The following is a 13,274-nucleotide window of genomic DNA, read 5'->3' as shown; positions in this document are numbered from 1 at the left end:
AACAATAAACTTATGAACCAGAAACTACTGCAGATGGGTGCAATATGGGAGCATCAAGGGAGGCGTCCTGAATCAACTAATAAAGCTCCAATCCCACCCTGAGAGATATAAATACATAAAATAACAAGAACAAAACAATGCTTGCAGAATGCACCTGTCCTGCAATAAACATGGGTCTGGAAGATGTCCCCCCTCCTTTTCCGCTTTTCTCTTCGCCTTTGACCCCTTCGCTTTCTCCTCCCTTCCCTCCCTCCCTCCCTGAACTCTGCAGCAGGCCGCTGCAAGTCGCCATCGTCACCCAGCTTTTTGCGGCAATCTTTGCGCTGGGGTCTTGGACAGAGAGAGAGAGAGAGAGAGAGATAGATAGGTGGGTTGGGGTGGAGCGCAGCGGAGAGATAAGGCTGGACGGTCAAAGCCAGGGAAGCCCTTTTCCCGGTGACGCAGCGCCTCGGGGCAGTTCTGTCCGGAGCTGGGCGTTCTGATTGCGCCTCCTCTCCCCCGCGGGCGGCCAACCAGAGGCGGAGGAGGAGGCGGCGCCGCGAGGAGGATGTAGTGGGATCCGCGGAGGGAGACTCCAGGGGGCCGCAGAGCGCGCGCAAGGGAGGTTCCGCGTTGCGCACGGCTTCTGTCTGGCGAACCCGCCCTGATGGAGGATCCCGTTAGCTCGGCGCTGCTGGCGGCCGCCGGGCTGCTGCTGGCGCTGTGGTGGCTGCTGGGCCGCCGCCGCCGGCCGCTGCAGGGGCTCCCGCCGGGTCCCAAGCCGTGGCCTTTGGTGGGCAACTTCGCCTTCGCCTTGCTGCCCAACCCGCTGGTGCGCAAGCGGCTTCTGAACATGGACCGGCAGAAGCAGCTCCCCAAAGGCGAAGGCGGCGCCGGGAGGGAGCAGCAACCGCTGCAGCAGAACCCCCCGCATCTGCTACTCACCGCCCTGGCCAAGATCTACGGCAGCATCTTCAGCCTCTTCGTGGGCAGCCGGCCGCTCATCATGCTCAGCGACTTCGAGGCCGTGCGGGATGCCCTGGTCAACCAGGCCGAGGTCTTCAGCGACCGGCCCAGCATACCCATAGTGGCCCTCCTCTCCAAGAGGAAAGGTAAGGCAAAAAGGGGGCGGCGTGGGGAAGGGGTCAGATCCGCAAAGGGGCAGTTCGGCCGCCCTTCCCCAGGGTCGTGGGTTTGGGGCCCACGTCAGGCAAAAGAGGCCTGCATTGCAGGGGGGTGGGGACCCTTGCAGTCCCTTCTAACTCCCCAATTCTCTGATTCTGTGACTCCTGGCAGCTGCATACATTGGGCCGTGAAGCAGGATGCCAGCGGCCGGGTGAGTGTGGCACCTGTGGCTGGGGTATATAACTTGAATAATAATAAGCACCCAAGAAGGAAGTCCTATTAGGATTATTGAGTGGCAGGTCCAGCTGCAGGCCTCCCTTGGAGTGCCAGGAGGGAGTGAAATACGACTTTGATTGAGGGGCTTGATGAGACTATTTCTTAGGATTAACAGAGTGCTTTGCATATATTGCCATAAGCCAGATGTTCTTGGGCTTCAACTCCCATCACTCACTGCTGGGAGCTGTGTTCTATAACATCTGGAGGGCACCAGGTTGGCAAAGGCTACTTGAAGCTGTGCATCTAAGCTCCTTGAACATGGTGGGACGTATTTCCTAATATTTCCAATGTCCTGTATGTAATCCTTCCAACAGCTCTGTAAGGTAGGCTAACATTATTGTTGGAGTGTGTGAATGTGGTTTGCCTAAGACTGTGTTGCGAGGAAAACCAGCAGACTTTCAAGACTTTATTTACTACAATGTGCTCTATGTTGGGCTTCTGTCACACTTGATCCAGAAACTGCAGTTAGTGCAGGATGCGGCAGCTCGATTGCTGACAGGAGGGAGACCTTGTGAGCACATAGCACCTGCACTCAGAGATCTGCACTAGTTGCCGGTACATAAGAATGTTGGAATTGTGTTAATTACTTTGCAGTTATTCAGGGGGCTGTAGAGTTCTAAAGTGGAAGAGACCAAGGAAGTGTCTGCAGATGTACAGAAAATATTCAGCAAAATACAGAACCCTATAGATCTGGTTTTACTCTGGCCATCTGTTGGCGATGCTCATATAAGTGGGAATTGCCAATTTCACTGGCATCAATCCCTGTAGCACTGGGGTTGCAAACCTTTCTTGGGTCTGTGAGCCCATTTGCAAACTCTCATGGGCATCCCACACAAAAAACACACAACCAAGCACGCACTGTACCCTATTCTGTTGGTAGTGAATCTTAGAATCCAAGAATTGTCGAGTTAGAAAGGGTCCAATCCCTTGCAATACAGGAATCTCAGCATGCAGTTCCTCATCCAGTTTGAAACCTTACCGGATCCTTCTTAGCTTTGCAAATGTGCTAGTGGTTTTATTGCTGCAGCAATAAAGTTTAACAGGAGATAGCAGATAGTTGGCAGTCCTTTAGTAAGAGTAAGATAAGTTACTTCATCGAGGCCTCTGGTGATGCTGCAGGCTGCATCTTTTCTGCATTAACACATGTAGCTGTTTCCAGCATTTCTTTGCCAGCGACACCTGTGTGTTGAAAGCTGCAGACAGTTGTAGCTGATTGCATATGCAGATTTTCTGTTTCCTTTCAGGTTTCCCATATAACCTGCTGCACAGGGAAACCACAGGCACCTGTTGTTGAATACTGCAGTATAATATGACAGTGGTGAGAGAGATACGTTTGTGAGTTCTATCCCTATTCAGGATTCTTCTTTCTAACAAAGAAACTTTGCTATCTGATGCTGTGTTTGTTTTTGCAGCTTCCCTGTCAGTCTAAAATAGTTGGAGAGGAGCACCAGATAACTAGGCAATCTCCCAGTTCTGACCAAACAATTCACTTGGACTTGTAAGAAGCGCTGCGGATAAATGTAGTTTCCAAATACACTAACAGGGATTATTGTACAGTCAGCAAACACACACATACACCCCCGCCGTGTAGCCAGGAGTTGCAATTTCGACAGTCTTTCGAAGTTCCCCTCCAAAGTTTCTAGCAGGATGAAAGTAGAGTTTGAAAATATTGAGGCAGTTCTTCAAACGGCTCAGATAAAGAGACAGCTTGCTCCTTGTCTGCATTCTGTTCCTTTATCCCTTGCTTGCCTTCTGTTTCCCATTTTCATAGTTTCTCTGCTAATTTTGCAAAACAATAAACAAACATAAACTCCCCCTAAAGTTCCAGATTAATATTGTGCAACTCTTTTGTATAATCGTACATGTCCAAATTTGGTTCTCCTGGGCAAAGAATAACTGTCTTCTGAAACATAGTCAATTCTTGGTTGTGCAAGTCCAAAAAGCAGCAGCTCTGCCTTCTCAGGTAGCCCAACATCTAGCCTGTTAAGCATCATAGCAGCTTTCAGAGATTTGTACAAGGAACAAAGGAATTTAGAGTAGCTCTCAGTAGCTACTTCAAAAAACGATGCTGCAAAACTAACATGACTAGAAGCGTTTGCCTTTTAACATGGGACCCATTCCTCTTGTCACCGAGACATTTATACTAAGGAAGTTTTACACTTAGAGGTTTTTGAGCAGAGGTTGGATCATGGATGCTTTTTAGCTGGAATTGTATGGGGTTGGACTAGATGACCTTGGGAGCCCCCCTTCCGACTCTACGATTCTATGAAATTGCATAAAAACTGCGGGAGGCAGTGAAAGACAGGAGTGCCTGGCGTGCTCTGGTTCATGGGGTCATGAAGAGTCAGACACGACTAAACAACAACAACGTTGCTTTGAAGTAAGCAGAATGTGATTCCAGCATGTGTCTTAAATTAAGGGCCTTATCTCATTAAAAGGCCCCCTTCTCCCATTGCCACCCTGCTCCCTACTGATTGGAGGGATGCGGGAAGGGCTCTGAGGAAGGCAGGTTGATGTGGCAGATGGTATTCCTTCAAAAGTCCAAGTCTCAAGCTGTATACAGCTTTGTACTAGGGCAGGGGTCTGCAACCTTTAAGACAAAAAGAGCCACTTGGACCAAAGAAAAAAACAACTGGGAGCCGCAAAACCATTGCGACATTTAAAACAGTGGGGAGTGTCGGGGCACACAATGCGCCTCCTCCCCTCACTAGTATCCACCCCGGAGCCGCGGCAAAGGTGTAAAAGAGCCACATGCGGCTCCGGAGCCGCGGGTTGCTGACCCCTGTACTAGGGTTTGTTAAAATGCGTATATTAGTGAAGATAACATACAGAAGTGAATTGTATTTTGTGTATATTATATTGCATATAAACATAGGTATAACAGGAGAAATTTGTGCTAAAATGCTGGTGTATTTTCATGGGGGCTTTTTAAAAATAAAAAATTGCAAACTGATGTGGAAATGTGGAGAACTGAATTGAACACTGGAAAAACGTGAAACTGGGAGAAGCTGAAATTGGCAGATTCACCCATACCTAATCATAAGTGATACCTCTTCAGCAGCTTACTGATAAAAGGGTTGGTGTGGTGTAATGGGATCCCTTGTGGCATTTTCAGCTGGAGCAACCAAATTCATACCCTTGCTTGGTCTCAAAGCCAATTGAGCAAGTTGATATCTTGGCAACACTGCAACTACAGTTTCATCACAAGTATAAATGCCCTTGGGTATACAGTAGATGTGAAGATATGGTACCCTGATAACTTGTTATCAAGACTGTGTGTAAGTAATACTATTATGCAAGTTTGGACTTGAACATTGGAGCCAGAGTGTCCAACGTTCATGTGTATTCATGCACACACTACCAAGAGCTTTAGGGTCTTTTGCTAGAGTTAAGGTGTGTGTTTGTCATGAATATCTGTTTACCCTTCACTTTATGCCCACAAGAAGTTCTTGCATAAAATAAATAAAGATTTATTTTATGGTTTATTACATGAAATGAAAGGGACGGAATATATAAATGCTGCTTGAGACAAAAAAAATTTGCAATTTTAGCAGGCATCAAATCCTACAGTTCAATCACATCTGGATCGAAAGAGTGAAAGAACCTCAAAACCTACTGAAAGTGAGCGTGGCAATTTTGCTGCAGAACCCATGCTACTAGCAAGGCAAGAAATGGAAGGGGATACCAGTCCTGTAGTGAAGCATAGCGTCAGGCTGGTCCTTGAGAGCATAGAGTGAAAAGGAGTCCATGTTGGAGCTTTGAGAACTAACCAACCATTGAAAATCTGGGCTTAAGTACTATTTTCAGCCAATGTATTCTAATGGAGAAGGGAAGGGGGTCTTTGAGATGAGCAGTTTTTACAGTTCCAAAAACTGGTTGTTCTGTTGTCTCTTCCTATAATTTTCTATTTTCTATTTTTTTCTGCTTAATTGAATATAATCCTAGTGAGCAATGACTAAACTGGTTATCCTTATTTGTTTCTTGTCTTAATATTATCTTGTTATTGCCTAGGTGGGAACCATTCTTTAACCAGAGTTGTTGTTTAAATTTTGCTGGTAACTAGATGCAATTAACAACAACAACAGCAACAACATGTGATTATCTTTACACAAAGTATTAGAATGACATAATCATCGCGTTGGAAGGTACCCAGACCATCATCTTGTCCATCCTCCTGCTGCACATTGGGGGAAAGATTCCTGCATTGCAGAGGTTTGGACTAGATGACCCTCGTGGTTTCATCCAACTCTGCAATTCTACGATGCTATGATTCAGTGAACTTTTTCATAAACCACTCTGAGGATTTAGGGGTTTTTTATAACCAAGCGGTGTGTAAATATTATGAAATATGAAATAGGTAAAGATAAAGGACCCCTGGATGGTTAAGTCCAGTCAAAGGCAACTATGGACTTGCAGCACTCATCTCGCTTTCAGGCTGAGGGAGCCGGTGTTTGTCCACAGACAGCTTTCCGAGTCATGTGGTCAGCATGACTAAAATGGTTCTGGCACAACGGGACACCATGACAAGTGCCAGAGTGCATAGAAATGTCATTTACCTTTCCTATTTATCTACTTGCACTGGCATGCTTTTGAACTGCTAGGTTGGGAGAAGCTGGGACAGAGCAACAGGAGCTCACCCTGTCCAGCGAGGCTGAGTAGTTTAGATCACAGCACCACCATGAAATGAAATGAAAACTGGGGAGAGCCCAGGATTTCCTGTCGTTCGAAGCTTCAAGGTATCTTACAAACAAAGCAAAAACACTTCTCGATTCCAATGTTTTCCCCCTTTCTTTTCCTCCAGGTGTGGTTTTTGCCCCTTATGGCCCGGTGTGGAAGAAACAGAGGAAGTTCTCCCATTCAACCCTCCGTCACTTTGGACTAGGAAAGCACAGCTTGGAGCCTAAAATAATTGAAGAATTCAAGTATGTGAAAGCAGAGATCCTGAAGCACGGGGACAAGAAGTTCAACCCCTTCCCCATAATTGGCAACGCCGTGTCGAACGTCATCTGCTCAATGGCCTTTGGCAGGCGCTTTGACTATGACGACGCCAGCCTCAAGACCATGCTGAAGCTCATGTCTCGTGGTCTGGAGCTAAGCCTGAACAGTCACATGATTCTGGTCAACATCTGCCCTTGGCTCTACTACCTCCCAATCTATCCTTTCCGAGTGCTTAGGCAGATTGAGCTGGATATCACAGCCTTCCTGAAGACTATTATCGCACAGCACCGGGAAAGCCTCGATAGCCAGAATCCCCGAGACTTCATCGACATGTACCTCCTTCACGCAGATGAGGAAAGGAAGATAGACAGCGAGAGCAGCTTCACTGAAGACTACCTGTTTTTTATTATTGCGGACCTTTTCATCGCAGGCACAGACACCACATCCAATACCCTTCTCTGGAGTCTGCTTTACATGTCGCTTCACCCACAGGAACAAAGTAAATGTCATCCTTTCTCCAGTGGCTGATTCTTAATTGGGTTTGCTCTTATTATGCAAGCTATCCATTTTGGGGGGTTTTCCACAGCATTGTTGGGAAGAACTGGGTGTATAATATGGCCACAGCTGCACCCTTCTGATCAAATCTTGCATGGAAAACAATCACCCGCAACACAACAGGGAACACAGTACTTGGGTGCTGACAGGCTATCCATGGGTACTAGTCAAAATGACTCTCTAGGCACACACACACCAACACACGGGGCTGCCACCCCTGTTGCTCACTCTGCTTGCCAACCACAACTCCTCACCACCCCCTTTGCCAACTCTCTTCCCCCACGCCTGGGTGACCAAACCTCCCTTGCTTTAGACTTCGCTCACGTCCCCTCACAGCTTGCCCCAATTCTTGCTCCCTTTTAAAGGAGGGTGGGAGGTGTTTCAGAGAGTGGTCCAGCAAACTCTCTGAAGCGTCTGTCCCCCTTTGTTATGTATCTGTGTTTAATAGAGGGCACCTCCCCCCTCCTTCAAACAGCTTGCCTTGGCTAAAGGCCACCTGTGCTATTCGCTTGCCTGCCTGCCTGCCTGCTATCCTCTCATGCTACTGTGTAAAGACACCTTTCCATTTTTATCTATCAATCAATCTATCTATCATCTATCTATCTATCTATCTATCTATCTACCTACCTACCTACCTACCTACCTACCTACCTACCTACCTCTGAATGGTAGTAGTTGATGGAGGGAGCAGTTGTCCTCAGGTCTTCCTTTGGGGCTTCTTCCCATAGGCATCTGGTTAGCCATTCCAGGAGTTCAGCCTACACTTGAGTAGGACCCTGGCAGAGACACATGCCCGACTGGCATGTTCTCTCCCTCCTGGTCGATGGTTCGGGAGCTTCGTAAGCTTTCTTCAGTCCGAACATCACAGCGACCGATGCCAACCAACACCGGCGCACTCAGAGATCCGCAGAGTTTGCGCATCATGCGCGTGACAGACCTCAGCAACACAGCATTTTAGCTAATCTATTTTATTTACATATAAACACACATGGAGCACTGCAACATGGCTCCCTCTCTCTCTAGCATCAGACAGCAAAGAGAAAAAGAACAAAGGGCAGTAGTCCCACTTCACGGAATTCAGTAATACAAACATCCTGTCTCCGTCACTTCCCACTCTTTTGGAGTCAAAACATATACCGTCATGTGATAGACAAAAATCCAATGACTGCAATCATAGATCAGGAATTCTAACAGGCCACTGGAGGAATAGGGTCCTGAACTAAATGAGGCTCTGGTTGGATCCATGAGGGCTCTTACTATGTTCTTATAGGAACCCAAAACAGGGTCACTGAGGAAAAAGCAGATAGATATGGGCATGCTTTTGTGAATGCTGAAGTAGACAAATGCCTCCATTTCTTCCCCTTCTATTTGCCAGGAGGTGATAGGACCAGTGGCCATGATCTTCGTTTTTTTGATGTTGAGCTTCAGACCATATTTTGCGCTCTCCTCTTTCACCCTCATTAAAAGGTTCTTTAATTCCTCCTCACTTTCTGCCATCAAGGTTGTGTCATCTGCATATCTGAGATTGTTGATATTTCTTCCGGCGATCTTAATTCCAGCTTGGGATTCATCCAGCCCAGCCTTTCGCATGATGAATTCTGCATATAAGTTAAATAAGTAGGGAGACAGTATACAGCCTTGCCATACTCCTTTCCTAATTTTGAACCAATCAGTTGTTCCATATCCAGTTCTAACTGTAGCTTCTTGTCCCACATAGAGATTTCTCAGGAGACAGATGAGGTGATCAGGCACTCCCATTTCTTTAAGTACTTGCCATAGTTTGCTGTGGTCGACACAGTCAAAGGCTTTTGCATAGTCAATGAAGCAAAAGTCGATGTCTTTCTGGAACTCTCTAGCTTTCTCCATAATCCAGCGCATGTTTGCAATTCCTTTTCTAATCTTATCTAATTCACATCGAGTTCCATTTATTTACCGGGGCTAAAGTCGCTTCCAGACAATCTGTTTATTGAGCATCCACCCTATTTAGTGTGGGCAAAGTTTGGGGGGATGTTAGGTGACATTGGCTACTTATTGAACATTTGTTTTGCTCTACGGGCAGAATAGCTGACCTCATGTCAAGCAATTTCCATCCCATACTTTCCAGTGCATTCCCCCATCACTTTCCTTATTACAAAAAGCCTGATTATATGTGTGCAAGAGCCCAGCAAACTTTTACTGCACAACCTGAATTTGCTAAATCCCACCTGGAAATAGCAAAAATCTGGAAGTGCCCTTAAGTCAAGTATTTTTAGGATCACAGCAGTAATACTTCTGATTGTAGACACTGGAGGGCAGTGTTTGACATGCAGTTGGTGTTTAATTTGTTAAAAGAGAGAGGTCTGAGTGTAATCTCTCTCTTCTTTTTGCAGCCTTGCTTGCTAATTCCAGAAGTGCATGATGCCATCATAGAAACCTAATGTAAAGTAAATAAATTGCATAAAGCCCATTTAGTTAGGCTTGCCTAATTTGAAAAGCAAAAAGGAGGCGACTCTCATTTTAAATACCCCTACATATGTAGGCTATAGAAGCTGTGATATATTGCTGAGAGGGGCAGGAGAAGAGAAGAGGAAAGCCTTCATCCACCAGCTATCTATGTCTCATCCAGAAAGTATAGCCAGAGACATTTTGGCAAATTTAACAAAACCCACCTGGACAGAAATTTTACCCCTGAAAAAGAGGACGTGTCCTGGAAAAAGAGGACACGTGGCAACCCTAATTTAGCCATTTAGACCCAGTGCTCATCTTACTGTCTCTTGTTTTGCACAGAAAAGGTCCAGGAAGAAATTGAGTTGGTCATTGGGTGCAATAGGCCTCCTACCCTTGCGGACAAGGCACGTATGCCCTTCACAGAAGCAACCATCATGGAAGTTCAAAGGATGACGGTGGTTGTACCTCTTTCAATTCCTCGAATGGCCTCAGAAACTACAGGTAAGCATTTTTGATGGGCTCCTGCTCTCACGTTTTGGTATGAGTTCACTTAGCCAAAAGCTGATTTTCACATTGGAGAGAAACAAGGAAGGCTGAAATTTGAACAAGCTTTCTTATACCAGGTCTTTCCTAGCAGGTTTTTTGGTCTATCCTAGAATGGCAGCAGCTTTCCAGGGTTGCCAGGGACAGGAGAGTCTGGAGTTTTACAGGCAAATTGCCCATTATCACATATTTATCTGCTTTATAGAGCAATACCAGAGCTGAAGTGAGAGTGGACTGTGGTCAGGCTTAAGAGAGCCAATGTGGTGCAGTGGTTAAGAGCAGTAGTCTCGTAATCTGGTGAACTGGGTTCGCGTCTCTGCTCCTCCACATGCAGCTGCTGGGTGACCTTGGGCCAGTCACACTTCTTTGAAGTCTTTCAGCCCCACTCACCTCACAGAGTGTTTGTTGTGGGGGAGGAAGGGAAAGGAGAATGTTAGCCGCTTTGAGACTCCTTCGGGGAATGATAAAGCGGGATATCAAATCCAAAGTCTTCTTAAGTGCTTGAACTGTTGTGCACCTCCACGCATTGCACATGTAGTAGATACTTCATTAATGAGCTGCTTTTGCGACTAGTCAAGTCACCCAGGGCTGATTTTCAGCTGCTGTAAACTGCAGCTTGGACTTTGCAGTGTTGCTTCACAGAGTGTGCTCCTCTTTAGGTGAGATGGTATGTTAGCAGCTGACAAACTTAAAGCAAGCAACCCCTGTGTTTACAAAGTGCTCTGATAACAAAGGGTCTGTGTTTTTGGTAAGCTTTTCGTTTTCTGTGCCCTCGGTGAGGGTTTTATTTGCCCCTTCCCGCTCCTAGAGAAGTCCACAATACCATTTTAATGGCACGTAGAAATACGCAAGCGTGCATTCTCTCAGTCATGAAGCAACACTTTCCTACAAACCAACCCAACCCAAACACAAGCATTTTATGTTCCTTTGATTAATATGTCTGTGTGTAAAACCTTCCATAAGGGTAATGCCATTTATTAATTTGTGTACCTCTCTGGTTGTGTATATGTTGTTGTTGTTGTTGTTTTAAGTGCTCCAGGGCTACACTATTCCAAAGGGCAGTATAATCATTCCAAACTTGTGGTCCGTGCACCGAGATCCCAACATATGGGAGAATCCGGATGATTTCCACCCAGCAAGGTTTCTGGATGAAAATGGCCAGCTCATCAAAAAAGAAACATTTATTCCTTTTGGAATTGGTAATTCAACTCTGTTTGGTGTGTGTAGGGAGGGAGGGGGTGCAGATTGTGGGGACGCCATCTCTTGATAGTAGGACATCTTTAAAGCTGTGTACATTAAGTATTGTATGTTCCTCATTTATGAAGGCCAGGAAAAAGCTTGCTGCTCTCTCTCCTATTTATTTTTAATTTATTTTATTAGGGTTTATATACTGCCCTTCATCATAAGATCTCAGAGCGGTTCACAGTCTATTATAGTCTATTACAGGGGAGAACAGGCTTCAGGCTTTGTTTTACTAAAACTCCCAAGGTTTAAAGTGGTTCAAAAGTTAAAGAACAGGATTTACCTCTGAGCACATTCTAATTCTAGGAATTTGCTTTCAGTACCAGAACTGAACGGAGATCATAGTCATTCCACACAATAGTCTGCTCCTCCTCCTGCTTTCTTCATTTCAGCAGCCTAATTTAGTTGGGAAGTTATTTTTTGTTGCGGTTGTTGCTATTGTTGGAAACCCTTCCCAGACAAATCACCCAGAGATCAACAGGGAGATTCTAAGCTACCTTCTGCCCATCTCTGGTCTATTAAGTTATATGAAACTGTCTTATATGGGACAGGATCCAGCAAAACCAGTTTAGTCTGATAGTGAATAAAGAGGATTATTTTATACCATTTCTTTTCAGGGGTCTTTGTGCTTAATAAATTCGGCCTTAATGGATTTATAAAAGCTTGGTTATCATAGTTTACGTCCTGGACCTTGTAGCATTTCTTTCTTTCCTTTTTTAAAAATGGATTCCCACAGAGATTATTAATATTTATTTAAACTGTGAAGTTCCCCCCCTTTCATCTCTCTCACCCACTTTGCTTTCCTTTTCAGGAAAACGTGTATGCATGGGAGAACAGCTTGCCAAGATGGAGCTGTTCTTGATGTTTGTGAGCCTCCTGCAAAATTTCACATTTCAATTTCCCGAAGACATGGAGAAGCCATCGATGGCAGGAAGATTTGGCCTGACTTTAGCTCCACTTCCATTCAACATCATTGCCTTAAAGAGATGAAGGAACCTCAGACAGGAACACTGCATGAAGTTTGTATTACTCTTACGAAAATTCAGGGCTATATATGAAATGCACTTCAGTAACAAAATCGCCAACCCTGAGCAGGGATAGGAAACCTGCAGCCCACAGGGTACCCACAGGCTCATAAAGCACTTTCCCCTTAGCCTGTGGGCTCTTCCATTAAATGTGTTGAAACTTTTTGAATGCGGAAAAGGAATAAAAGTTTCTAGTCTTCGAAGTTGCCGGATGACAAGTGACAACTGGTGCAGAGACTGTTAATGGAAGTGTCAGGCATTGAGTGGCTTTTTATATTCGCTTAGAAATGAAGGAGGAAAAACATAAAAATTCAGTTTTACATACAACAACAGTGGGTATCTCTATGTTATACAGGAGTCGTGACATCCTTTAAAATGGACACATTGAAGGTACACAGAGATGTATAATAAAAATAGGATTTGCTGTGGTTTTTGCTACTGTGGGGTGAGTCTGACTTCTATCCGCCTTCACTGTGAAAAGAGCAGCCTTACACACCCCTGATTCAAGTCTTCAGGGTTGCCCTTCCCTCATGTTTCAGACTGATTGACTGCTTTTCTTTCTTTTAACTTTCAAAGCATTGAGTGTGCATTTGTTCCATTAAATGTGCATTTCGTCCCCTTTAATAATAAAAACATAGAAGCATTTCTGAAGTGCTGAAAACTCTAGCGGAGGTGGGTTAGTGATGTCACCATTCCAGACAATCAGTGCTGTGCACAGATGGTTTCTAAGAACATCTAGTCCATCTAGTCCAGCATCCAGTTCTCACAGAGGTCAACCAGATGTCTGTAGGAAACCAGCAAGCAGGATTTCAGCAGAAGAAATCTCATCTCTCCTGTAGTTTCCAGCAACTGGTATTCAGAAGCATTGCTGCCTTCAACCATGCAGAATCTCTTTCCTCTTCGTCCAAGGAGGGAGAAGATTACTTCTACAGGAGGCTCACAGCTCAAATTATATATACACCTGTAGGTACACGAGGTTTGTCTCTTGGTACCTCTGTTTATAGGGACGCAGGTGGCGCTGTGGGTTAAAGCCTCAGCGCCTAGGACTTGCCGATCGAAAGGTCGGCGGTTCGAATCCCTGCGGCGGGGTGCGCTCCCGCTGCTCGGTCCCAGCGCCTGCCAACCTAGCAGTTCGAAAGCACCTCCGGGTGCAAGTAGATAAAT

General features: G+C 45.5%; 1 protein-coding gene across 3 annotated transcripts; it reads left to right on the top strand.

The window, feature by feature from the left end:
* Positions 1 to 259: 259 nt before the first annotated feature.
* Positions 260 to 12,845, top strand: CYP2U1 (cytochrome P450 family 2 subfamily U member 1). Of its 3 annotated transcripts, XM_083756627.1 has the most exons (6): positions 262 to 1,091; positions 6,182 to 6,817; positions 9,640 to 9,801; positions 10,875 to 11,042; positions 11,897 to 12,104; positions 12,466 to 12,845. In XM_083756627.1, the coding sequence occupies exons 1-5, from the start codon at positions 647 to 649 to the stop codon at positions 12,073 to 12,075; spliced, it is 1,590 nt and encodes a 529-aa protein (XP_083612753.1). In that variant the 5' UTR covers positions 262 to 646; the 3' UTR covers positions 12,076 to 12,104; positions 12,466 to 12,845. The 3 variants fall into 3 exon arrangements, with proteins under 3 accessions (XP_083612754.1, XP_083612753.1, XP_083612752.1); XM_083756628.1 differs by lacking the exons at positions 11,897 to 12,104; positions 12,466 to 12,845 and adding an exon at positions 11,114 to 11,142 and having other exon boundaries at positions 260 to 1,091; positions 10,875 to 11,081; XM_083756626.1 differs by having other exon boundaries at positions 11,897 to 12,845.
* Positions 12,846 to 13,274: the final 429 nt, after the last annotated feature.

Source organism: Podarcis gaigeae, assembly GCF_964106915.1.
Source record: "Podarcis gaigeae genome assembly, chromosome: 9".
NCBI lineage: Eukaryota > Metazoa > Chordata > Lepidosauria > Squamata > Lacertidae > Podarcis > Podarcis gaigeae.
This window is presented reverse-complemented; position numbering and strand designations above follow the sequence as displayed.